This window comes from Ctenopharyngodon idella, chromosome 6, assembly GCF_019924925.1.
Source record: "Ctenopharyngodon idella isolate HZGC_01 chromosome 6, HZGC01, whole genome shotgun sequence".
Classification (NCBI taxonomy): domain Eukaryota; kingdom Metazoa; phylum Chordata; class Actinopteri; order Cypriniformes; family Xenocyprididae; genus Ctenopharyngodon; species Ctenopharyngodon idella.
In genome coordinates, this window is record NC_067225.1 from 31,622,906 (window position 1) to 31,648,894 (window position 25,989).

Genomic DNA, 25,989 nt, shown 5'->3' on the forward strand with positions numbered 1-25,989 from the left:
AACTTAGATCCTCTGCTCCTCTTCCCTTGCCTGCACTGTGCTGTTTGTGAATGTTCACCATTGTTGCTAACCCTAATCTCTGGAGAAATTAACCTGCGCTTCTCCCATCTGGTTGTCGTGTTCAGCGTAAGCAGTTACGAGAAGAACCAGCAGCGTTCTGCCGAGTGGTCTGATGACGAGCAGCCGCCTGCCGCCCGACCAGCCAGTGAATCTAACGGTGGTGAAAATCCATTCGATGAGGAGAGTAAAGGAGTGCGAGTGAAAGCGCTGTATGACTACGACGGCCAAGAACAAGACGAGCTCACGTTTAAAGCTGGTGAGAATCACATGACAGATGTTTTTGAGAGAAGTTTTTATGTTCACAAGGCTGCATTTCTTTGATCAAAAAACAGGAATATTGTGAAATATTGTAATTTAAAATAATTATTTTAAAATATATTTAAATAGAACATGTGATGTATTCCTGTGATGCAAATACTGTCACATGATCCTTCAGAAATCACTCTAATATGCTGATTTGCTGCTCAAGAAACATTTCTGATTATTATCAATGTTGAAAACAGTTGTGCTGCTTCATATTTTAGTGGAAACCATGATACATTATTTTCAGGATTCTTTGATTAATTGAAAGTTCAAAAGAACAGCATTTATTTGAAATAGAAATCTTTTGTAACATTATAAATGTCTTTACTGGCACTTTTGATCAATGTAATGCATCCTTGCTGAATAAAAGCATTTTTTTTTTTTTTTCAGGAAAAAAAAAGTTTTGAGCAGTAGTGTATATCATATGGTGGTTATGGCTCTGCTATAGCCTACAATTTATGTTTTAAAAATGTTTTTCAAACATTCCAGGGCTCGACATTAAGCCTTGTTATGTTTTTGTCCTTTGGACAAGTAAATCGATGACCTTGTTACAGTAAATACATTATCCATTATTTATGGAAGCTTGTTTCCGTCATGAAACAAAAAATAAAAAAGGTAATTGCGACTTTTTATCTCACAATTCTGACTTTTTTTTCTCAGAATTGCTTGATATAAAGTCAGAATTGTGAGAAAACACGCAATTCTGACTTCATATCTCGCAATTCTGACTTTATAACACGCAATTCTGACTTTATAACACGCAATTCTGACTTTATATCACGCAATTCTGACTTTATATCACGCAATTGTGAGGAAAAAAACAGAAATCATTCTCGTCTGAGAATTTTTTGGTGTCTGAAGTTTCGGTGCTTCCCAGGTTATTTTTTTATTTTTCATTTTAATCAGACTACTTAGCCGGTCGGGCAAGGAAAATCCTCTTTCGCTGGCCCTTTCAAAAAAAATCCACTTTCGAGCCCTCGAGTTGTCGAGCCCTGCGTTTCATTTCGGTTGTGAGAATCTTAAACTGTACCTGTTTTCTTACTGTGAATAGAATGTTGTTTAAACGTTCTAACAATGTTGATTTCGAATATTCAGATAGTGAGTATTGAATATGTAAGGATAAAGTACATTTAGCTGTTTATTATAATGGCCATTTCACTGTTCGCTTACCAAACAGATAAATAAATGGACATTAAATATTGAGTTTAAAACTTATTACGCTACTGGAACATATTTAATGATGCGACTTGCATCTTTAAAAGTGCATACTTTAGCATTTTATCAGCTCGTATTAACTGTTGATCAACATGTTTTCCCAGGAGATGAGCTGACCAAACTGGAAGATGAGGACGAGCAGGGTTGGTGCAAAGGCCGGTTGGACAGCGGTCGGCTAGGCTTGTACCCGGCTAACTATGTGGAGACCATTTAGTTGCCTCATGCGGTGAAGAAGGCCTTAAAGACTTTACCCCACACTGCTCGAATGCGAGATTCCGGAGAAACTATTTCCTTGCCTGATTGACTTGCTGAAAAGCTTTACTTAGCATTTCTTTAATACCGTAACGAAAACCTACAGCATCCAAAACACATATCGAATCCCAGCGAGAGCAGGGAATGATTCTGTGCGTCTATATAGCCATGTTCAGTATGAGTTATTGTGCTGCTGACATGTGTTTGCGTATGGTCTCCTGTAACAATATTAATGTACTGACGTCCATGAAGCCTAGCATAGCAAGAATCGGCTATGCAATATGTACACTAGACTTTATTTTGAAGTGAAGTGTTCTGTGTTGAACCTAGTGAACTTGAAACAGCATTTCGCTTACATAATCTGACGTATTTATGTGTGAAATAACAACATATTCAATAAGAACAAATTTAGGGCGGGGCTTGATTTAATGCTAATTGGATTATGAAAAGTGGGCGTTACCATAATGGATTGAAGGGGAGGGGTTTAAAATTTAAAGGGTTTGGTGACATCATTCAACAAGGAGAGAGAATGTAGAGGTGGAGCATTTTAAAACGTATTATTCTTGATAAATTGTGTACAAGACCAGAAATATGTGTTAACAAAGTAAATAGGGTCAGTTTTGAATACATGTTGGCTTTAATGCGAGATGCGTCAGGATTTTTGTCCTTTTTTTTTTTTTTTTTCATCTAAGTGCAAATTATGCCTCAAAACACATTAAATGCACATTTCCATGTTTTTCTTCTCATTTTTTTTAATCTTTAGTTTTTCCAGCCATTTTTAGAACCTGCAAAGAGCCTGTGAACAAATTGTAAGCTTTTACTTTAAAGAGGAGTGAAACTTTTTTTTTTTTTTTTAAATATCCTGATTCTAAAGGATTGCTAATGGAATTTTTGTCTTAATTTGGAATAAATCCAGAATGAATCAGAACTGAAATTCTAAAAGAAAAAGAAGTTTAGTTTATCTAGTGCATTATATATATATATATATATTTTTTTTTTTTTTTTTACTTTTTTTTTATTTTTTTTTTTATTAAATCATTATAAAAAAAATAATTAGTTATGATTTCATGACCATTGAACTGTGTGGTTCACAGTGATATCTGGGCACATGCTATTGAAAAGTATGTTCAAATGCTTTTAAGTATTTCTTTTGCCTTTTTGTCTCTTTATGTAAATGGAAATGTCTTTTAACATGCGATCCATAACTTATGTAGCACAACAATAATTTAATTTGTCATTTGTTTTTAACACTGTAGCGTTGTTTTTAGTGTGGGAGCTCACTCGGGCTCAGCTGTAATGGATTATGTCTTTAAGAGCAGGATGGAGGAGGTGATGTGTGTGTGTGTATATACTGTATGTTTAGACTGGGCTGATGTGTTCTACTCTTCATGTCAGTGTAGTAACTGTTCCAATCAAGTTCACAATAAAAATTATTACAAAGCTTTGGGTCACCACTAGAGGTCAGCATTGCAGAATACCTTTACTATACTGTTTAAAGTGCCCAATAATATCTAGTAAATCGATCATATTTCACCCCAAAATCAGTAGATAAAAAGCAGTAATAATTAAGATTTTGAGATTTTTTTCATTACTATTTCTTACATAAAAATTATAATAATAATAAAAAAAAAAGTATTAGAATAAAATTTTAATAAAAATATTCTTTTTTTTTGTTTTGTTTAATTTGCATCTGAAAGGGGAAAAAATATTAAAAGTAAAATATATGGATGCATTTTGGTAAAGAGAATGTGTTTGTGGCCATTTTTTTTTTTTTTTTTTTTTTGTGAGATTCACCCGTACCCTTTTAGAAAACAAATTAAAAATATCATGGTACATGTTAAGTATTCAATTCTATAATGATAAAATTATGATTAAACACTTACAAAAGAACAAGTGAAATATACAGGAGACAGCCAAATGAAAAAGGAATATTTAATAAAGAAGCTGAGGCAAAATTCATGAGGAAAAAACAACTGAATGTACATGAAAAATTGCTTTTCAGCTCTGATATAGTTATAACAGTACGGATAATATTTCGTAACAACTGTTATCTAATGACTCTTCGAGATTAGAGTTCACAATAGAGATTTACAAAAATACAAAAGCCACAATAGAAACCAAACCTCCCTCGGGCTCAAAATGACTTTCTCTCTCAAACTCGGACTTCCTGACTTAAACGTGTGTCAATTAACCGTTACAGCACACGTGACACATGCGGTATAAGAAAATACGCGGGCCGTCGGTAAGCCCTCGTTTGCATCAGTATAAAGCCTGACGCGATCACGGAGGTGTGTACAAAGCTGGCCGATTATTGAAGAAAGTGGAGAAAGTTCACATGGACAGACTTGAAAGGTTTGCAGTGCAATTAATCAGAAACCAGAAAAAAGGGGATGTTTGTTGGGTGGCAGGCAGAGATTAACGCGAACTCGTGGCCTTTCCACTGCAAATCATGGGCAGGGAAATGAAGGTTTGCTTAGAGACACGCTGGCAGATTCACACGGTGATTCACAGGCAGACCTTGCGAGTAACCTGTAACATACTTTAAAGAATATAGGCTACTAAATCTCTCTTATTTTAATATTAGTGCTAAACATCATCATTTATTCTTGAAGTAACAGGAAGTAGCAGTGCAGAGCTGATACCACGTTTGAGGCAAGACATTACAGGCAAAAGCACAGGTCAATTTTGAGATGTTGGGCTGTTTTGCTTACATAACATGTTTTCTTTCAGACTAGTGGAAAGAAAACATTCAGAATACACATTTAAGTGTTTATTTTATATGTAGATTTCAATTACAAAACAAAGGCTGAGTTTTTTTCTCCTCAGAAATCTACGGAAGCTTGTTTAGGCCACGTACTAGTAGAAAATTTTTAAAGATAATTGCGATTTTTTAATCTAGCAATTATGACTTTTGTCTCGTAATTGGGAGTTTATATCTAAACTCCCAATTGCGTGTTATAAAGTCAGAATTGCGCAATATAGACCTTATGTAGCTCCGCCCCTTTTCAGCGCTTCGCTCGTTTTCTTTTGACTTCCGGTTTGTATTTCCACAGCGATCTTATGTATTTATGAATGAACTGATCGTTTTAAAATCTTCCCGGTCTACTGACATTTGTTAAGACATCTGCTTTAAACATACAATGCTCATAATAACTTTTGTTAACTCTACAAGTAAATTTACTCCACCAGTTAGTTATTCTTTGACAGCAATACTATATACAGAGCTACCGCAAAAACGGAAGTTCAAAGACAATATTATAAAGATGGCGGCGCACTTGTTTCTCTGGCGAATAAGGTCTATAAACAGGCAATTTTGAGGAAAAAGTAATAATCGCGCGTTTCTATCTTGCAATTTTTACTTTATAACTCGCAATTGCGAGTTTATATCACGCAGTTCTGAGGAAAAACTTTAGTTTAGGGTCATATTCTCACTGTTAACTACGACTTTTGCCTTAATAAACTCTTAATTACTGCTTAATAATAGTTAGTAAGGTAGTCGTTAAGTTTAGGTAGGCTATTGGGTAGGATTAAAGGGATAGTTCACCCAAAAATGAAAATTCTGTCATCATTTACTCCCCTTCAAGTCGTTTCAAACCTGTATAAATTTCTTTGTTCTGCTGTACACAAAGGAAGATATTCGGAAGAACGTTTGTAACCAAGCAGATCTCGCCCCCCATTGACTACCATAGTGGGAAAAAACATACTATGGTAGTCAATGGGGGGCGAGATCTGCTTGGCTACAAACGTTCTTCCGAATATCTTCCTTTGTGTATTTAAATTTATACAGGTTTGGAACAACTCGAGGGCAGTAAATGATGACAGAATTTTCGTTTTTGGGTGAACTATCCCTTTAAGGGATGTAGAATATGGTCATGAAGAATAAGACATTAATATGTGCTTTATAAGTACTAATAAACAGCCAATATCCTAGTAATATGCATGCTGATACGGAACTAGTTAATAGTGAGAATTGGACCCTAAACTAAAGTGTCACCAAAGTCTGAATTGTGAGATGTAGAACAAAAATTTCGCAATTAGCTTTTTAATTTTTTATTCAGTAGCGGAAACAAGCTTCCATAGAAATCTTTACTTTAGTATCACTTACATACTCCAAAGTTTACAGTTTTATTCCTATCTATATTCTAAAGATTTTTACAGAGGGGTTTGTTGTAGAGATGCACCGATATATCAGGCAATAATCGGCCGATAAAAGCAAATTTTCACATTATCGGTTATCGACCGATAGTTTAAAAACAGCTGATAGTCAGGGCCGATATATCCTTTCAATCAAAAAAGGACAGGAAAATGCACTGAATTTGTACTTTGTGTAAAGAAAATGCTAAGAAACCAGTTTGAAACCAATTAATAACATTCAGGAAGAAATATAAATAATGTGTTTGTTTATAATTATACCAGTTACTCTGAAACAAGTTGATGAAATGGAGAGAATAAAGTTTTTATTTGCATTTCTTTCAAAATATAATTATTAATTATTAATTATAATGAAATTATCATTAACTTAAAAGAAGGTAGGCTATAAAAGGCAGAACCCCCAAACTATCGGTATCGTTATCGACAGATATCACTCTGAATAATCGGCTATCGGTGGAGAAATTTAGCATCGGTGCATCTCTAGTTTGTTCATATATCATTTGCTTGATTTATATGACATTGTATTCCTAAAAACATGGTGACTTTATTTTTCTGGCTGTTGACAGTTTTTCCTGATTTATGGATTGATAAAAAGAGATCCAAAAAACCCTTTGTAAAAACCTTTAACTCTAATATGTCAACAAAATCAAACAACCATTTTTGAGCCATGGCTTTCTCCAATGTACAGGTTTTTGTTCTGGAAATTTATGCAAATTAGTGCATATTTCATTAGATAATGCATCATTTGCATATTGCATAAACAAAACATTTCAGAAAACTGTACTGTCATTAATTATCTATTAGTTCACCTCTAGTTTCTCGCTTTAATGGTACATTTAAAATGTTAAACAGACACACAAGTGTTTTTAAAAGAGTGCAAGTTTATATTGGACGTTTCCAAGCACAATTCTATTTTATACTTAGAAAAAGATTTAACTTCCTTACATTTTTCTTGGTTTCGCTGGTGTGCGAAACCCAGAAATAGTCTCCAAAATAAAGCAAGAAATGTGTAGGAGGGTTTGTCAGTTCATAAAGTTCTGAGTTCACTATCTCTCTTATACTGGATGGACAAACTGATAGACGAGTCTTTGAGAGACATCTGGCTTCCGGATGATGCCCTTTTTATAGTACTGCCGAATAGAGCGGCTGAGTTTATCATAGTTCATAGCCGGACGGTTCTTCCTCAAACCCCAGAGACGTGCCACGTGAGCAGAATCTTCGATTTTGAAGATCCCTGTGAAGACACAGATCCAAAAGAATGGCATTAGGTAAGTAACTTAACTAACAAACCAAATAGTAGTATTAAAAATAAAAGTTTCAAAAGTTTTTGCGGTGATGCTATACAAGAAACAGTTCGGGTTTCTTCAAATAGCCTTACAGTGAGCAGTTCCATTTCTTCTTAGTGTGAAGAACACTTCTGAATGTTTTGTGCAGTGAAAAGATTCATTGGATGTTAAAGGTTCTTCATGAAACTATTGATGCCAAATAAAGGGATAGTTCACCCAAAAATGAAAATTATTCCATGATTTACTCCCCCTTAAGCCATCCTAGGTGTATATGACTATCTTCTCTCAGACGAACACAATCAGAGATATATTTAAAAATATCCTGGCTCTTCTAAGCTTTATAATGGTAGTTAACGGGGGGCTTGTTTTGAAGCCCAAAAAGTGCATCCATCCATCATAAAAAATAATCCATACGGCTCCAGGGGGTTAGTAAAGGCCTTCTGAAACGAAACGATGGGTTTTTGTAAGACAAAAATATCCATATTTAAAACTTCATAAATCAAAATAACTAGCTTCCGGCAGACGGCCATACGCATCGATTTGCGGCGGAAGAGTGACCTCTGACCCGACGCATGACGTAATGACAAACGCGGAAGCGCAGAGGATAGAGCAAAACAAAACACTGGTCAGGAATTAGAAGTCTAAAACGATCATTTTTAAAGAGAAAGGGAGTTAACTTTTGTGGCACAAGTTGACTTGTGCAGTATGTGTACGGTCGTCTGCCGGAAGCTAGTTATTTTACTTTATAAAGTTTTAAATATGGATATTTTTTCTTAGCAAAAACCCATCGCTTCTCTTCAGAAGGCCTTTACTAACCCCCTGGAGCCGTATGGATTATATTTATAATGGATGGATGCATTTATTTTGGGCTTCAAAACACGCCTTCTGTTCACTCCCATAATAAAGCTTGGAAGAGCCAGGATATTTTTAAATATATCTCTGATTGTGTTCATATGAAAGAAGATAGTCATATACACCTAGGATGGCATGAGTAAATTATTGGATAATTTTCATTTTTGGGTGAACTATTCCTTTAAGAATCTTTAATTTTAAGACTGTAGCATGGTATTCTTGAAAATAGTACCATGGTTTAAAGCATTGTGGTAACCATTCAAAAAGTCCCTTTTTACTGACCCATCATCAGCATCCAAGACTGACCATTATTCTTTGGCCATTAAGAGCTGCCTGAGTAATGTCCTCACCTTTGTCTTTATTCAGCCAGCGGATGCATCGTCCGTAATTGTGAGGTTTGAGGAGAAGTTCTCTGAGGAACTGCCACAGGTGGATCGGCTGACCAGAACAAGACGAATCTGCTTCTGACCACAGCTCTTCACCTTCTGTGAGAAACACACACACAGACGTGGTCACCGGGAGTTTGCCAAGTAAGACGTTCCATTTTGATTGTTTTGAAAAATGTAGTCCTAATCCTATCCTTACCCCTAAACCTATCCCTACCCATAACTTATCCGTAATATCGGATAGAAATGATAGGTGAATAACACTGATGCAGAAGCACCTAACCTTGGTTGTAAGTCTAAATTTGACCAAAACTTGTCCCTCAAATCTGATTGGTTGATTGGAATGTTCGAGGATCAACAAAGACGTTGATCCAGGCATATGTTGTACTTGGTGAACTGTGATTTTGCCAAGCAAGTTTTTGTAAACAATACATTATCGTCTCCGTGTAAACTACAAAAACGTGAATTTGTGAAAACGGTGATGTCATGCACGTGTATTACATGTTAAGTCTATAGGCACGTAGTGTTTCTTTACAAAGTGACATCGCCATCTACTGGCCTGGCAGTAGAATACAGCTTTTTTAGTCGTTTTCGCAGATCCGTGTGAACAGGGATCGAGTTTGATTTTGACATTGTTGTCGTCTGTACGTGAAAAGGAAAAACTTTTCCATTTTTAGTACATGGTTGTAGTGTAAACGTGCCCTGAGTTTTAGTTAAAAATAACAACACTGCCATGGAAATAACATGGTATGTGAATATTGTAAGCAGCATCAGTACCTTGATATTGCTAGAGTATTTGTAAAAGTAGTGCAATTTAACTTGCAGTGAAAATTCTGTATTGAAAATGTCTATTGATGATCTGATCTGGACAGATTAATCATTACATGGCAATGACAACTCTCTGCTGTCCTTTTCCGGTCTGTCCATTGTAGATTTGTAAGTGAATGCCATGGTATTTTTCTGTACTTAGTATCATCTGTGTAGTTTACTGTGACGTACCTCTCATCCTGGTCTCTCCACCTGTACATCTTTCCTTCATCCAGGCAGCTGAATTCAAAAAGAAGCGAGAAATACAGCATGAATACACACACATGCAAGCATCCAAGATGCCTCATACAATACAATTTCTGAATTTAAAATACAGTTTCAAACAGGATGCAAACTTAGATGTAAATGTGAATATAAGCAAGTGGAATTAAAATGGAATGGAAAGAAAGCTGCTACAAGTGGTTTTTAATGATAAATAGTCATTTTTCATTACGAGTTACCTGTAAATATGTTACATTAATAAACTATGTTAATTGTTTTGACAGTATTTTGTAACTTAAAGAAATGGGTCTTAAAATGGATTCTACATATAAGCGAATAAATATGTATTATTAGTCAAAATGATTAACATTATTATTATTAACATCTTTAACTTCCTTTTATTTTTTCGGTAACGCTTTACAATAAGGTTCATTTGTTAACATTAGTTAATGTATTAGGTAACATGAACTAACAATGAGCAATACATTTGTTACAGTATTAATCTTTGTTAATGTTAGTTAATACAAATACAGTGATTCTAGTTTGATTCATAGTTTGTTCATGTTAGTTCACAGTGCATTAACTAATGTTAACAAATACAACTTTTGACTTTAATAATGTATTAGTAAATGATGAAATTAATATTAGCTAACATTAATAAATGCTGTAGAAGTATTCTTAGTTCATGTTAATGTTTTAAAACATTTTTTATTTTAGCTTTTTTTTTAATTTAATGAAATTGAACAGTTTTAGTTAACAGTAACAACACTGTCACTGTATTGTGTTTCAATATTATAGTGTAGAAAGTTTCACTTCCTGCCATTCAAATTCCAATTCAACTTCCTGTAGGGACAATTTTATTCAAATTCACATAGACGAATCGAAAGGGAGTGAATTTTCGCATTCTGAATTTTCACAACCCTGAATTCAAACAGTTCTTTGCATGCAGTACTTCATCGTTGACTTAGTACACGCATACTGATCCGAATATTTCACCTGATTTCCATATATCCAGATGTGCGTGTAACGTTTCACTGCACTGTGGCGAACGCTGTCGGAAGTCTTCCTCACTCATGGAACATAAATCTTTCCCATCCAGATCTTGGAAGGCCTTTCCCACCTGCGGAAGCCTGTAGAGATGCTCCGTCCATAATAGCCACTTCTGAACGTTCCCACAATTCCACTCCATCGGGTCTGAAAGATCAAATCAGATCAGATAAGTCACTCATGATCGGTCTGGAGCGCCCAACCACCTCTGACAAAGCACACTGTTGGGATTCAGAGCTGTTTGGACAGACTCCAGAATGTTTTGAAACGTCTTAAAGAGAGTTAGTGAAGGAAAGCGACATTCAGAAGAGCAAACAGTGGGGATGGGTGTTTGCGCAAGGTGGTGTGACTTTATAAAGATGCAAAATTTTAAGTGATACCACAAATTGCGTGAGCGCATTCATAAAATAAGGATAAATCAATAGCAGTATGACATATCACTGATAATTAAAGCCAATTAAAAGCTATTTTTAATATACATCGCTATTAAAAAACAATATCTGCAAGACCTATTTGATTGTTTGCTTTCTCATTATTGTTATACGGGAGGGGTTTGAATGTCCTTAAGGAAAGTTAGTGCAACAAAGCTCTCAGCACATTAGTGAAACTCCGGAGGATTAGGCAGATCCTGGTGGAGATACTTTCAGCTGCCTTCAGGGGTGGTTCAGTCAAAGACCTTTTCTAACAGTTTCATTATGAATGTTTGCACGGCTCAATCATAACCCAGAGCTGCCTGTCACTCACATTGAACATGAGTGATGAATGGTGTGTTGTTCATTTGAATAAGTGTCATGAAAATATCAGCATGTTATGTTTTAATGCCGCACCTGTGAATAAGATGCGTCATAGCTGTATTACGGTATTTCATGTGGAAGTATTTTTAGGCGATACGTAGGTTGTTTGCTAAATTTGGAAATTGAAACATTTCGCATATATATTTTACCTTAATATATTAATACCTGTATACTATATACTTATAACTATATATAAATAAATATATGTGAACTTCATCATATCTTTGTTATTAATATAACTAATATAGCTGCTCTACTTGAAAATACCCCTTTATTCTATATGGCCCTAATCTGAATCTAATAATCTGAATTTGGGAGATTACTGTCTAAGATCTTGTCTAAGTTTTTGCATAAATATCAGACCTTAATTTGTTTCTGTACTATTTTATGATTGGGTTAATATGCATAAAAAGTCACATTCTGTGTTTAATCTGTTTAATTACAGTATACTTCTTTTTGAAACTGAGTATCATATGTTTTTCTTGGATGCTTTATTTAACAGCTTTATTGCAACATGCATAAAATCATAATCTGAATCGAATCGTAATTTCATCTAAATTCCGTGTTCACACCTGTTTCTAACTGTAAACTGAATGTAATTGACTATACCAGTGTAAATGTGTGACTGTCCACATGGTACTCTCGCTTAAACGTCTTTAAGTTAAGGCATATTTAACATAAACATTAAACACATTAAATGCGTAGAGTGAAAATTTTGAAAGCAAGACATTAATACAGTTTTGTACACATTTTCCAATGTTGCACCAAAAAGATATTTATATATTTTATATATTTCTTTTTCTTTTATTCTATTTTTAAAATCTAAATAATATAAATATTTTCTTTCAAAAATACACATATATTTCTTTATTTTTTATTAATAAAAATATATTTTAATATTTAAAAAAAAATCTATTTTCTTTTGAAAAAAAAAACATATATCTTTATTTTTTAGTGAATATAAGAATTAATATTTATATAATATAATGTATATATAATTTTATATATAAGAACATATTAATATTATTTAACATAATAATGTTATTTAAATATTAAATTTGTTAATTTTAATTAATAAATATTTAATTAAATATATATAAAATACACATATTTTTTTAATTTTTAATTAATAACAAATATATTTTAAACACAATTTATTATATTAAACACAATTTCTATTTTCTTTTAAAAAATACATATATATTTCTTTATTTTTAATTAATAAAATAATATTTTAATATTTAAATTATATATATATATATATATATATAAAGAACATATCAATATTATGTAAATATTAAAAGTAATTTTAATTAATATTTAATTTAATTAATTATTAATAATTGTATTCATTTTTAATAATTTCTTTTTGTTATTTATATATTTAATAAAAAATTATTTTAATATTTAAACAATATTTATATGTTCTTATAATATAATAATATACACATAATTTCTTTCTTTTTTTATTGGAATGATTCTGCAGCTTCATTAACCAACATAAAAGTCTGTATTATCTCACCTGGTGTGATGTTGAGAAGTTTACAAGCTGTTTCAATGTCCTTCAGAACTTCTCCCACTACCAGACTCTGCACCTGTTCTAAAGATCTCTCCTCCACCTGTTCTTCCAGGGTGGGAGACAGCGGTGAGGCTCCCAGCCCGGGGCTGTCGATCACAGGGCACTGCTCCGGTTCCTGACACGGCTCCAGTCTGGACCCGCCACCCGCAGACGTGGACGAATCTGACACCCTGACCAGCCAGGCGGCGTCCTCGGTGAACAGCATATCGAAGCAGGACAGATAGAGTCCCGGATGGCCTCGGTCCGAGCCGTCAAGACGGGGTTTGTGTTCAACCATCTCTGAAGTCTGCACTATGCCATCTTCTCGCTTGAGAAGGGCCAGCGAGCTCTCGGTGAAGCCTGTGGAGCGTGGTGGCTGAAGAACAGTGCTGTCTGTCTGGATTCGGACTGGACTGGCCATTGTTTCCTGCAGAAGTTAAAGAGAAGAAACTTTAAATGAAACCATACACCTCGATATTATCCAATACTATCAGTTTATAATGCGTAAAAGAGCTGACGTATACCAGAACGCTCAGCAAACTGCTGGGTCTTGAGCGTTTTGGTGTTCCATAGCCAACCAACCTATCCTATCCAAAGAAATCACTGAGTCTAGGTGATGCTGTTTCTGTTTTTAAGGGTTTCAGGACGAATGGGAATGAATGAAGAAAGTCAGTGCAGCATGGGGGAAGCAAACTGGATTTGACTGAGTCACTTACTCATGGGTCACTTGTACAGAATGACGGGTGACACTGAAGCAAAGCAGCGGTTTGGAGGACTGCTTTCAAGGTGCCGTCCCCGCTCTCCTGTCTCCTGTGTCAGCATGAGTTTTTAATCAAATTGCAAAGAGGAAAAGACACAATGCACAATGCATTCTGGGTAATATTATTAAACGTTTTCGAGAAAGTAACCTATAGGCTACTCTCTCGAAAATGACAAATATTACCCAGAATACATTGTTTTTACAGTATATTACTTCTGTATATTACAATGCATTCTGGGTAATATTATTTGTTGTTTTTGAGAAAGTAGCCTATAGGCCTCTTTTCTTAAAACAACAAATATTACCCAGAATGCATTGTTTTTATGGTATATTACTGTTTCAATGGAAAACAGTATTTTACTGAGTAAATTTGTTTCGTTTTTTTGCAGTCATATATATATATATATCAGTTTATTTACAGTCTCACACACACACACACACATATATATATATATATATATATATATATATATATATATATATAAACCAGTGTTGACTGGATAATTAAAACTATTGATAATAATAAAAAAGATTATATAAGATATGAATATAAATAGTAAATGCAAAACTTAAACTTAAAGAACTTAGGCAACTAACTCAAATAAGTTTAAGTTGAAGTATAAAATGACTGAAAAAACTGAAATTAAAAATTAATTAAAACTAAATAGAAATGTTAAAAAAAACAAACTAATAAAAATAGCAAATGCACATAACAAAATTACTAAAACTTCAACTGAAATTAAAAAAATTGGAAATATACAAATACAAGCTAAAATATTAAAAATAAAATAATCAAAAATTAATAAATAATATATAAATAACACTAATATAAACTACATTTTTACATTTTCTGAAGAAAATATGAGTGTTGTGGATGCTTGTCCTTAATACACTGAAAAAATATATATATTTTTCCTAAAAATATATGTTGTTCTTTGAATAAAGGCTGTGTAACATTAAAATCTGGCCTAGGGCATCTAAGAACCTGTACTCTGAGGAATGCAAAAAAGCTGTAAAATATTCCCAGTGACAGAAACAAGGAACTTCATGAATCATGAAGGTCTTGTGAGGGCCTCCACATTACATGAAGAACACTGCAGGCAGCCAGTGAGGTGCTGTCGGAACGAACAAAGCGTGACTTAATGTGCTGACACGGGTCAAGTGAGTACAACTGTAATTTAAACATGCTAAATGTTAAATGTCATAGTTGCATTTGTAAAAGTACAGATGGTTCACAAGTATTTTCAAGTATGCATAAAGATTTGGCAACACTTTATTTTGATGGTCCACTTTAGACATTCTACTAACTATAAATAACTTTGCAATGAGATTTTAGGTTAAGGTTAGGTATCAGTAGACTGTTTGCTTAATATCTGCAACTTTATTTTGATGCTCCACTAACAGACATTCTACTGACTGTAAGTAACTTTGCAACTACTAATCTGACTGCTAAAACTTAACCCTAACAGTCTACTATACTCTAATGAGAATTAGATGACATGTAGTTGCAAAGTTAGTTAGTAGAAGTTTAAAGTGGACCATCAAACTTAAAGTGTACCTGAGGATTTTCTCTGCTCTTAAAGAGATAGTTCACCTTAAAATAAAAATTCTGTCATCATTTCAAAATCAAACATTCTTTTTTTTGATTTTGTGTTTTGCAGGAGAAAGAGTCATACAGGTTTGGAATGGCATGAGGGTGAGTAAAAAAATTTTTTTCAACATTTAGTGGAATTTTCCCTTTAATGTGGATACTGCGAGTTCAGGTCCAGTCTGTGTCATTTCCCCTTTTCGCCACAAAAAAAATCTTCCAGCAACCACATTTCTGATTTCTGTATCCATCCTGCATTGCCATTTTCCTCCTTGCACTGTTTGCTTGCCATAAATGCTTCTTATATAGATCCTGTGAGGGTATTTGTTGGACAGCCTCCTCTCTTCATCCCATAAGTAAATATGCGCCCATAATCGTTTGATTTAAAGTTCACGGCACAGATGGAGAATAAGACGCATTTGTAGGTAATCAGTTGTCATTAGAGCGTATGTCTACAGGACATTCCCTATCTGCCACATGTTCTCGGACAACCTCCGTTTGTTTGGACACGCCACTGCCGTCATTCATAAAATTGTGAGATTGCTCCACACCCAGCAATAGCAGAGGAAATGAGGTATAAAATGAAAACAATCAGTTTTAAAGGATGGATTATAGTGGCTTTAATCTTTTATTGTGTCTTTCAGTTGACGTTTTAATCATTTTTTAAAGTTTTTAAAAGTCAGATTTTCCAGAATTCCACTTTGTCAATATTTTTGGGTAACACTTTACAGTAAGGTCCCATTAACATTAGTTAAAACATTGACTAACAACAACTAATTATGAGCAATATGTTTGTTACAGTATTTATTCATTTTTTGTTAATGTTAATTAATAAAAAGCTTAGTTTGGCTTAGCTCATGTGCATTATACTGTATAATAATATTGGTACAACAGATACAAATTTTGATTTTAATAATGTAGTAGTAAATGTAATTAACATGAATAACATGTAGTTCATAATGTTAACTAATGGAAACTTACTGTAAAGTGTTACCAATGATTGTTATTATTTATTTTATACTTCAATTAGAAATCATCTGCTATTTGTGTACAGTTTATACTTTTTTTACCTACTCGCCATCATTAACATCATGTCAAGTATTGAAAACAATTGAGTCTTTCTAAAATAAGTATATCTGTTTTCATAAAAAATAAGATGGACATGTTCTATAGCAATACAGATCGTTTCAAAGCAGCTTTACTGTAATAAGCAGGAAAGTAATGATCAATGATGCAAACAGAGATTAATTCTGCTGTAAAGCAGCTCTAAAAAGACAACAGTGTCATTGTTCGGCTGAAGTCAGTTCAGTGTTGATTCAGTTTGGTTCAATGACTGTGTAAAGTTCATCCGTTATGAAATGAGTTTATAAAGTAGCTCTGGAGAAAGCAGTGAAGTCATCATCCAGCTCAATTCAGTTCTAATCTGAAATATTATTAGATCAGATCTTTATTCCAGGACATATTATTATTGTTTTAACAAAAATAGTTTGAAGGCGTTTCATTTATCAAGATTTTAAATAGTAAAAATTGTCAAAACTGCGCTGCTGCTGCATGTGTCACGTTGGACACAGCGATAGAATGGCAGAGGGTCAGAGGTCAAACCATTTGTCTCTCGCTTTTTCACTTCTCCGTATGCAAAGACAAACGGAGGCCCCGGACCGTGTCTTTGAAGCTGTCCTGGAGTAAACCCTAAAGGAAATGAAGTTATCCTTCCTGGAATCCCTGTTCTCATCTCCAAACTCCTGCTGCTTTCACATCCCCCTCCCTCTCTTCTCCGAAGAAAATGATGGAGCGTGATTTTGCGGCCGGCTTAGTTTCAAGTCTGTAACCTAGTGTCCACTCTTGCTCGCAACAGCTTGCAATAAGCCCATTAGACAGGCACATTTAGTCATATTGACTCTGGCCAGCAGAGAAAAAGCAGCGGTGAGGAGATGCAAACACACTCCCCAGGCACGGGATTAAACCCGTGACTGATCCTTAAATGAGTTTGGTTAAAGACTCGAAAATTCATTTTGGAAGGGTTAAGAGCTGCTCCATTTGCCAGGTCAGCAGCATTCAGTGCTAAATAACGACTGTTTATCAGCAGGGTGCGAATTACACAATAGCCTTCAGGGGGGTCAGAGAGATGAGGGGGTTTTATATATATATATATATATATTACACCTACTGTTATAGTAATGAATACAACTTTCGCGCTCCTGTTTCAGTGTTGTTAAATTGTGGATATTTTCAACAAAAAGTTTGCTTCGTACATTCAGTTTAACAGCATTAAAGAGGGCAAATGTTATCATTCAACTGAACTGTGTATATGCATTTTAAACACATTATGTTCTTCATCAATGCAATAAATGCACGTCCCATAATGCATAACCTATCAAGCCTTCTTTAGGGGGGGGGTCAACCCATCCCCTGACCCGTAATTCGCACCATTTATCGGCGTCTCACACCAGAAGACACAAGACTGGCTCTTCCCAGCAGTTACATTACTATACTTGTGCTTTATTTATAGTGATTAATTTATGCATGGTACACTACTTTAAAAAACATAAATAAATCATAATAAATAGAGGTAAATTCCCTACTATATATATATAGTTCAGTATTGAGAATTTGGGAGGAAAAAAGTTTTAATAAAAAAGCAAAAATAAATAGAATCAATAAATAAAACAGGTTTTATTTATAGTGATTCATTAATGGATAGTGCACTTCTTTAAAAAAAACACAGAAAATAAAATAAATGAAAATAGGTAAAAAAAAAAAAAAAGGTTAAAAAAATTCATTTTCACTATAATTAATTACAGTCCTCAAATAGGTATCATTTTCTTTTTTCAAAATATAGTTTCTTATTTCTTATTCTTTATATGTTGAAAAATGCTACTTTAACTTAATTTTCTGGCAGCAAACACATTTTTCATATTTTATTACCATTTTTTAAACTATAGTGAATACAGTTTATTCACTATAGTTTAAAAAAATGGTAATAAAATATGGCAAGATCTCAGAGTTAAACTGTGTCAGAAAAAAATTAATTATTATGTCAGATAACACTTAAAGGATTAGTTCACTTTCATATAATAAAATTTCCTGATAATTTACTCACCCCCATGTCATCCAAGATGTCCATGTCCTTCTTTCTTCAGAAGAAATTAAGGTTTTTGATGAAAACATTCCAGGATTATTCTCCTTATAGTGGACTTCAGTGGCCTCCAAACGGTTGAAGGTCAAAATTACAGTTTCAGTGCAGCTTCAAAGGGCTTTAAACGATACCAGACAAGGAATAAGGGTCTTATCTAGAGGAATGATCGGTCATTTTCTAAAAAAATATAAAAATGTATATGCTTTATAAACACAAATGATCGCCTCGCAAGTGCATCCGCCAGAACGCCTTCCGTATTCTTCAAAAAGATTACGCTGTCCTACACCTTCCCTATTCACCTTACGGGAAAAATGGAACTGATGCCGCGTTCATTATGTAATTTGAATAGGGAAGGTGTAGGACATACAGTGTAAGCTTTTTGAAGAATACGGAAGGCGGTCTGGCGGAAGCACTTGCGAGGCAATCATTTGTATTTATAAAGTATATACATTTTAATTTTGTTTTTTAGAAAATGTCAGATCGTTTCGCTAGATAAGACCCTTATTCCTCCTTAGACCTTAATTTCTTTTCGACTGAAGAAAGAAGGACATGGACATCTTGGATGACATGGGGGTGAGTAAATTATCAGGAAATTTTAATATGAAAGTGAACTAATCCTTTAAGCAAAACATGGTCAGGTCAAAGTGTCTGAATAATTTTTGGTTCCAAATTTTTATCAATTTTACTGGTAGTCCACTGTATGAAGAATTTGTGGGTATAATATGTCACAGTTTACTTTATTTTGCTATCCTCCCTTACATAAATGAACTATAGTGTCCTGCACCCACTAGTAAAAATATATCAAAAATGTCTGAAAATTTTTTGGTTTGATATATATATATATATATATATAATGATTCCTGTTCTGTCCCAGCATAGCAACCAGCACAGCACAGTTCAATAGCAAAACATTACCTATTAATAACAAGTCTCCCCGCTCAATGAGTCTATTAGGTTGTGTACATGCCGTGCTCATAGTAAGCGTCTCTTACTGGAGGAAATGCTCCGTCGACTGCAGGGTTTCAACAACAGCTGCGCAATATTCAGCTTGTTCACATCATAAGGACATAAAAGATTTGGTAATCATTACAAGCAATTAGTGCGGCAGCTCCCCCAGCATATGACTGAGCTCCAGTGATGTGTCGTACAACGATTGGCTGATTCTTAAAAACCATCAACAGAATCTCTAAAAAACACTCTTCAAGGTCAAAACGCTTACCTACAAAAGCTCATATCCATGTAAAGTATTTGGACACACTTAAATTTGTTGGAATATCATTAGATAACAAATTGTCAAAACCATGTTATATCAAAATATATCTAAAGAAATGCCATTCAGACATTTTCAAGTATGTCTTGAGTGTCCAGATAGTCTTGGGGGGATTCATTAATAGCCTAAATATGAATTGTAATTTTTTAATTCAATTGTAACAAACATTTTGACAAATGATCAAAATGACTGGCCTGCAATAGTAAGGAAATTATGGTTTTAAAAATCAGAGGGGCTATAGCTTGTCTTTCACTGATTTGAAGTTAAAATGCAAATTTGTTGCATTTCTCAGTGACATTATAAGGCCGTCATCTATCTTTTCACACTGTAAAAACTTTGAATTTTGCCGTAATTTCTTTACAAACACAGCACTCCCAGCTGTTTGAACAAAAACTGGCATAGCATGTTTATATGCAAATTGGCAAATTAAGTCACTCAACCGCTGACAGCCGCCTTTGATAAGTATCTCTGATCCATTCTGGGATCTTTAAGCCCAAGTGAAATCATAGAGGGGAATTCTTAATGACTCAAGATCACATTTAATGTTCCTCGACCTCCAGAGCAGGTGTGATGTACCTGTGCCAGGTTGACTCAGATGATTAGGTTATCTACTTGTCAATCTCATCATGTGACACTGGGACCAAAAGATTGAAATCAAATATCTCATTTGTAAAGATGTCGTGCAAATGAAAATTTGGAATTCGTTCCTAACTCATACTGTTTTCCATATAGTGAAAATGAACCGTGATTTTTACTGTCAAGCCACAAAAAAGTACTTGGTGTTCATGCACTACATTCTATGGAAGCTTGTTTCTGCCACTAAATAAAAAAATTAAAAAGGTAATTGCGACTTTTTATCTTTATCAATTCTGACTTTTCTTCTTGCAATTGCGAGATTTAAACTCACAATTGTGTGATATATAGTCAGAATTGCGTAATATAAACTCGCAATTCTGACTTTGTCTCACAATTCTGACTTTATAACTCACACTTCTGACTTTATATCTCACAATTCTGACTTTATATCTCACAATTCTGACTTTATATCTCACAATTCTGACTTTATATCTGACAATTCTGACTTTATAACTCACACTTCTGACTTTATATCTCACAATTCTGACTTTATATCTCACAATTCTGACTTTATATCTGACAATTCTGACTTTATAACTCACACTTCTGACTTTATATCTGACAATTCTGACTTTATATCTCACAATTCTGACTTTATATCTGACAATTCTGACTTTATAACTCACACTTCTGACTTTATATCTCACAATTCTGACTTTATAACTCACAATTCTGACTTTATAACTCACACTTCTGACTTTATATCTCACAATTCTGACTTTATATCTCACAATTCTGACTTTATATCTGACAATTCTGACTTTATAACTCACACTTCTGACTTTATATCTCACAATTCTGACTTTATATCTCACAATTCTGACTTTATATCTGACAATTCTGACTTTATAACTCACACTTCTGACTTTATATCTCACAATTCTGACTTTATAACTCACAATTCTGACTTTATAACTCACACTTCTGACTTTATATCTGACAATTCTGACTTTATAACTCACACTTCTGACTTTATATCTCACAATTCTGACTTTATATCTCACAATTCTGACTTTATATCTGACAATTCTGACTTTATAACTCACACTTCTGACTTTATATCTCACAATTCTGACTTTATAACTCACACAATTCTGACTTTATAACTCACAATTCTGACTTTATAACTCACACTTCTGACTTTATAACTCACAATTCTGACTTTATATCTCACAATTCTGACTTTATAACTCACACTTCTGACTTTATAACTCACAATTCTGACTTTATAACTCACACTTCTGACTTTATAACTCACACTTCTGACTTTATATCTCACAATTCTGACTTTATAACTCACACTTCTGACTTTATAACTCACAATTCTGACTTTATAACTCACACTTCTGACTTTATAACTCACACTTCTGACTTTATATCTCACAATTCTGACTTTATAACTCACACTTCTGACTTTATAACTCACACTTCTGACTTTATATCTCACAATTCTGACTTTATAACTCACACTTCTGACTTTATAACTCACAATTCTGACTTTGTATCTCTCAATTCTGACTTTATAACTCACAATTCTGACTATATCTTGCAATTCTGACTTTATAACTCATAATTCTGACTTTATATCTCGCAATTCCAACTTTATATCATGCAATTCTCACTTTATAACTCACAACTGTGAGTTTGTAACTCGAAATTCTAAGGGGAAAAAAGTCAGAATTGTGAGATATAAATTCGCAATTGTGAGAAAAAAAGTTGCAGTTACCTTTTTTATTTCATTGCGCAAACAAGCTTCCATAATATTCTGACTTTAACTTACTTAAAAACTCTTAAAAATAAAGGTTCTTTATTGGCATCAATGATTCCATGAAGAACCTTTATTAGCATTCATTGAACCTTTCCTTTCTACAAAAGGTTCTTTATAGTGGAAAAAGGTTCTTTAGGTCTTTAAAATGTTCTTTAAACTAAGAAAAAAAAAATGGTTCTTTTAAGAACTGTTCACTGAAAGGTTCTTTGGGAAACCAAAATGGATGTTCTTCATGGAACCATCGATGCTTCTTTGGCATGACTGTAAAAATACCCTTTAGGAACCTTTACTTTAAGAGAGCATGATGCTCCAAAAAAAGTTTGGAACAACATGGGATTTTTAAACTATTCCTTTAAGGAAAAATTGCCAACTTGACACAACTCCATAAAGAGTTTAGTTCTAGTCACTCAGTACAATGTAACACTTGAGCTCAGTCACAATACCGTGCTTAGCCTCAATGGAAATCAATTGAAACTTTACATTTGCCTTTGGGAATTGAGCTCTTTTCTTCTTCTGAAGGATTTGGCCATCAGCCAGAACACGAGTCACTTGCACTTTTCCCTTCAGGGGAAAAAAACAGTCATTTGTGGTTTGCTGGTGGTGTTCTGGAGGCCAGCCAGGTAACATTTGAAGACCCAAGAGCTTTACACCTTTTAATTTTTGGAGACATGTTCCCGTTTATCTTTCTAAATGAAGGCACATCGCATGTGAACAACAGGTGAACTGTGTCAGCTTGAGAACAGGTGCATTCAGAACCATCTGAATTCATATCGGCCTCTATTAATAAAAGGCAATACGATACGAGCTGGTGATAAGGCTGATCGCTCGGTTGCCTAGAGATATAGACACATTTACAAATGCATTTTTGTTTTGCTGCACTAATATTTGGACACAGCTCCTCATTCTTTATAGAGTGCAACAGTTGGGTTACGGAAGTAAAAACTCCATTAAATTTCTCCATAGGGAAATTGATTTTGAACGTTAACTTATAAACCTTTAAAGACAGACCTACTGTGATCTACGAGGTTGTTAACCCATGGTATTCACTCTCAAAATACTTAAAGGTTTATATATATATATATGCATATTTTGCAATAAACGTAAATATATTGTTTTTAGATATATAATCAACAGTTGTAAAAGAATAATTTTATATTTCTCCATCATTTTTAAAGCTGTTCGCAATGCTTCATGGGATTGTAGTTCTTTCCCTCAGTAAAACCGTTAAGTTCACGGTCTTGTCTTTTTGTCCAATTTTCAAATCAAAATTTGTAATGTTGTGATTCACTTCGTAGCCGATTGGCTTGGTTCATGGCTTATAACTCTTTAACGGAGACTTTTTTTAAGTCCCTATGGGAAAAATGAATACTTCCGCTGAAAAAGGGGGCACTGTTGCACTCTATTATGACGTCTTAAAACAACAGTTAAGTCATGACAACTATGAAACAACACAAAAAGAAATATGGGAATGACGTAGTGACCAAAACATGTCTCGCAAATGAAAACAATCTCAAATTTGAGCTTCTTCTCACTCTGGACGTTCATGAAGTGCATCCTGGGATGCTTTTAAACACTATCGTGAAAGAAGAACTAGTGCGATGATGCTTTTCTGCTCCAACACATGCAATTTCCATTTTTACATTCAAATAATTTTAGTTTTATAAACACTGATAGGCACAATATATGTGTAACAAGCAATCAAGCATTCACGCAGAAGGTAATATCAGTTAAAATGTGTCCAAACTGTTGCTTTTCTTTCTTAAGTACACATAAAATACATGTAAGCTGTAATATCCCTTAGAAGTGGGATGATAGGAGGTAGCAGCGCAGACTTACCTGTCCAGCTGAATACAGTGTTGCAGGTGCGAGCAGGAAGGCCTTTCCTTGTTTCCTTTGGTTTCCGCTTGTTTCTCAAATGTGGGACTAATTCTAGGCCTCCTACAGACTCAACAGGGAATGCGGCAGGCTGGAATTGTGGAGTGCCACATTACTAACCTCAATGACTAATACTGCTAGTGACAGGAAAGTGTGTGTGTGTGTGTTTGTGTGTGTGAGTGCACCTGATGTGGGTGTGCGCAAGACTTCAAGTAAGAGTGAGTGAAGGAATGCCTGCTTCATTGACTCCCGTGGCACTTTTATACACAGGCCTTATTAAGCTGTGTAAACATTGTCTCAGAGCCCCATTCCCAGCCTGAAGGCGTTTGACATGCCTGTCCGTTGTTGTGGACCACTAACCCCCCACCTTCAGAGGAGGAAAGAGACAGTTTCCAGAGGAATTGCTTGATTAAATATCTGACATCCGCTTTGTAATCTTAAATGACAATAGTTATAAGAAATCATGCGTGATCATCAGAGGCAAATATGGCAAGATGACCTACTTGTTTTATGTTTTTTTTAATTCAGTTGCAGTCAATTATTGTATGTGCACATCAAATATGCACATAAATGCAAATATATACTAGTAATTTAATTTACTTTCATGTTTAAAACTAATTGTAAACATTTTTATTTCTTATTTTTATTTTTTATTTATTTATTTATTTATTTTGCATTAAATATGTTCCAAGTGGTTAAAAATAAAATAAAATTATAAATAAAAAATAAAGTAAAACTCATGCAAAATGTCATGAAAGCATTTCCCGGTCACTTTTCACTCCAAAATAAAATACAATAATAAAATAAAATTGATATTTTTGATATATTTTTACTAGTGGGTGCGGGACACTATAGTTCATTTCTGTAAGTGAGGATAGCAAAATAAAGTAAACTGTGACATATTATACCCACATATTCTTCATACAGTGGACTACCAGTAAAATTGATAAAAATTTGGAACCAAAAATTATTCAGACACTTTGACCTGACCATGTTTTACTTAAGTGTTATCTGACATAATTAAGATTATTTTTTTCTGACACAGTTTAACTCTGAGATCTTGTCATATTTTATTACCATTTTTTAAAACTATAGTGTATAAACTGTATTAATGAATGAAATGTTCAAGGTGTCTGAATAAATCTTGGTTTTCATGACATTCACCCAATAACTCAGAGGCAAAACAGACCCAAACAAGAGACCCAAATCTGATACTAAGATGCATATGTATAGAAATCCCTTCTTTTCTTTTAATATTCTTCTACGTGTGCAGATGTTATGGTAGAGACATTTCACTGTATTCAAGGCATTTCTGAAGTATATTTCTGTGCATTTGAGAGTGTGAGAGTTTGTGCTTGCGTCAATGTGCTGATGAACGTCTGCAAGCACGCAGCATGCCACAATGTTTGCACAGTTAAACAGACACACCAATACAAACCACACACACACACACACACACACACACACACACACACACTTAATACAGTCTTTATTGATAATAGAAAATAAAAGAGGGTAAGTGAGAGAAAGATTGTATATCAGATTATCATTTTACATGCTATTACACAGACTTCCTCAGAAACGCCTGATAATGACAGTATCTTTTTTACATTGCAAAAAAAATGTCTGTTTGAAAATAATAAAATAACTTTTTTTATTAAAATAAAATAAAGAAATCTGCCGATGCAACAAGATAAAATAAATATTGTAAATCGATTTTGTTTTAAGGGTGCTTTTACTTTCACTCGCAGAATCCTTATAGTCCAAATACTGCACAATATCATCCTTGGATATCTATAACACTTTAACAATTTTATTTCCAGACTATAAAAAGCGACAGCTGCTCAGATAAGAAATGGGAAACGTGTGGAATGTCTTGCTCCAAACAAAGGTTTCCTTCTCTGTATTTTTGTTTGTCTAGCACATTTCCCAGAGGGGGTTCATTTGCATGGCAGTTAGAAAGACCGCAGGTTTAAGATGTGCTCTTTTCAGTGTCTTACTGTGAAACAACTTTCTCATGCA

The 25,989-nt window shown here is 34.1% G+C and overlaps 2 protein-coding genes across 5 annotated transcripts in view; one reads left to right on the forward strand and one right to left on the reverse strand.

The window, feature by feature from the left end:
* pacsin1b (protein kinase C and casein kinase substrate in neurons 1b) overlaps positions 1-3,287 on the forward strand; it is a 33,388-nt gene extending 30,101 nt beyond the window's left edge. For all 3 annotated transcript variants that reach the window (XM_051897825.1, XM_051897826.1, XM_051897827.1), the window contains 2 exons: positions 126-316; positions 1,683-3,287. In XM_051897825.1, coding sequence (XP_051753785.1) covers positions 126-316; positions 1,683-1,792 — 301 coding nt within the window. In that variant the 3' untranslated portion in view covers positions 1,793-3,287. The remainder of the gene's footprint in view (positions 1-125; positions 317-1,682) is intronic.
* Positions 3,288-6,843: 3,556 nt separating this feature from the next.
* On the reverse strand, positions 6,844-24,185 carry LOC127514358 (SAM pointed domain-containing Ets transcription factor). 2 transcript variants are annotated; one of them, XM_051897132.1, is made up of 6 exons: positions 23,929-24,185; positions 12,899-13,361; positions 10,532-10,729; positions 9,506-9,553; positions 8,471-8,605; positions 6,844-7,216 (listed from the first exon to the last, which is right to left on the reverse strand). In XM_051897132.1, exons 2-6 carry the CDS (start codon positions 13,353-13,355, stop codon positions 7,038-7,040), a joined length of 1,017 nt encoding a protein of 338 aa, XP_051753092.1. In that variant the 5' UTR covers positions 13,356-13,361; positions 23,929-24,185; the 3' UTR covers positions 6,844-7,037. The 2 variants fall into 2 exon arrangements, with proteins under 2 accessions (XP_051753092.1, XP_051753093.1); XM_051897133.1 differs by lacking the exon at positions 23,929-24,185 and adding an exon at positions 13,459-13,944.
* Positions 24,186-25,989: the final 1,804 nt, after the last annotated feature.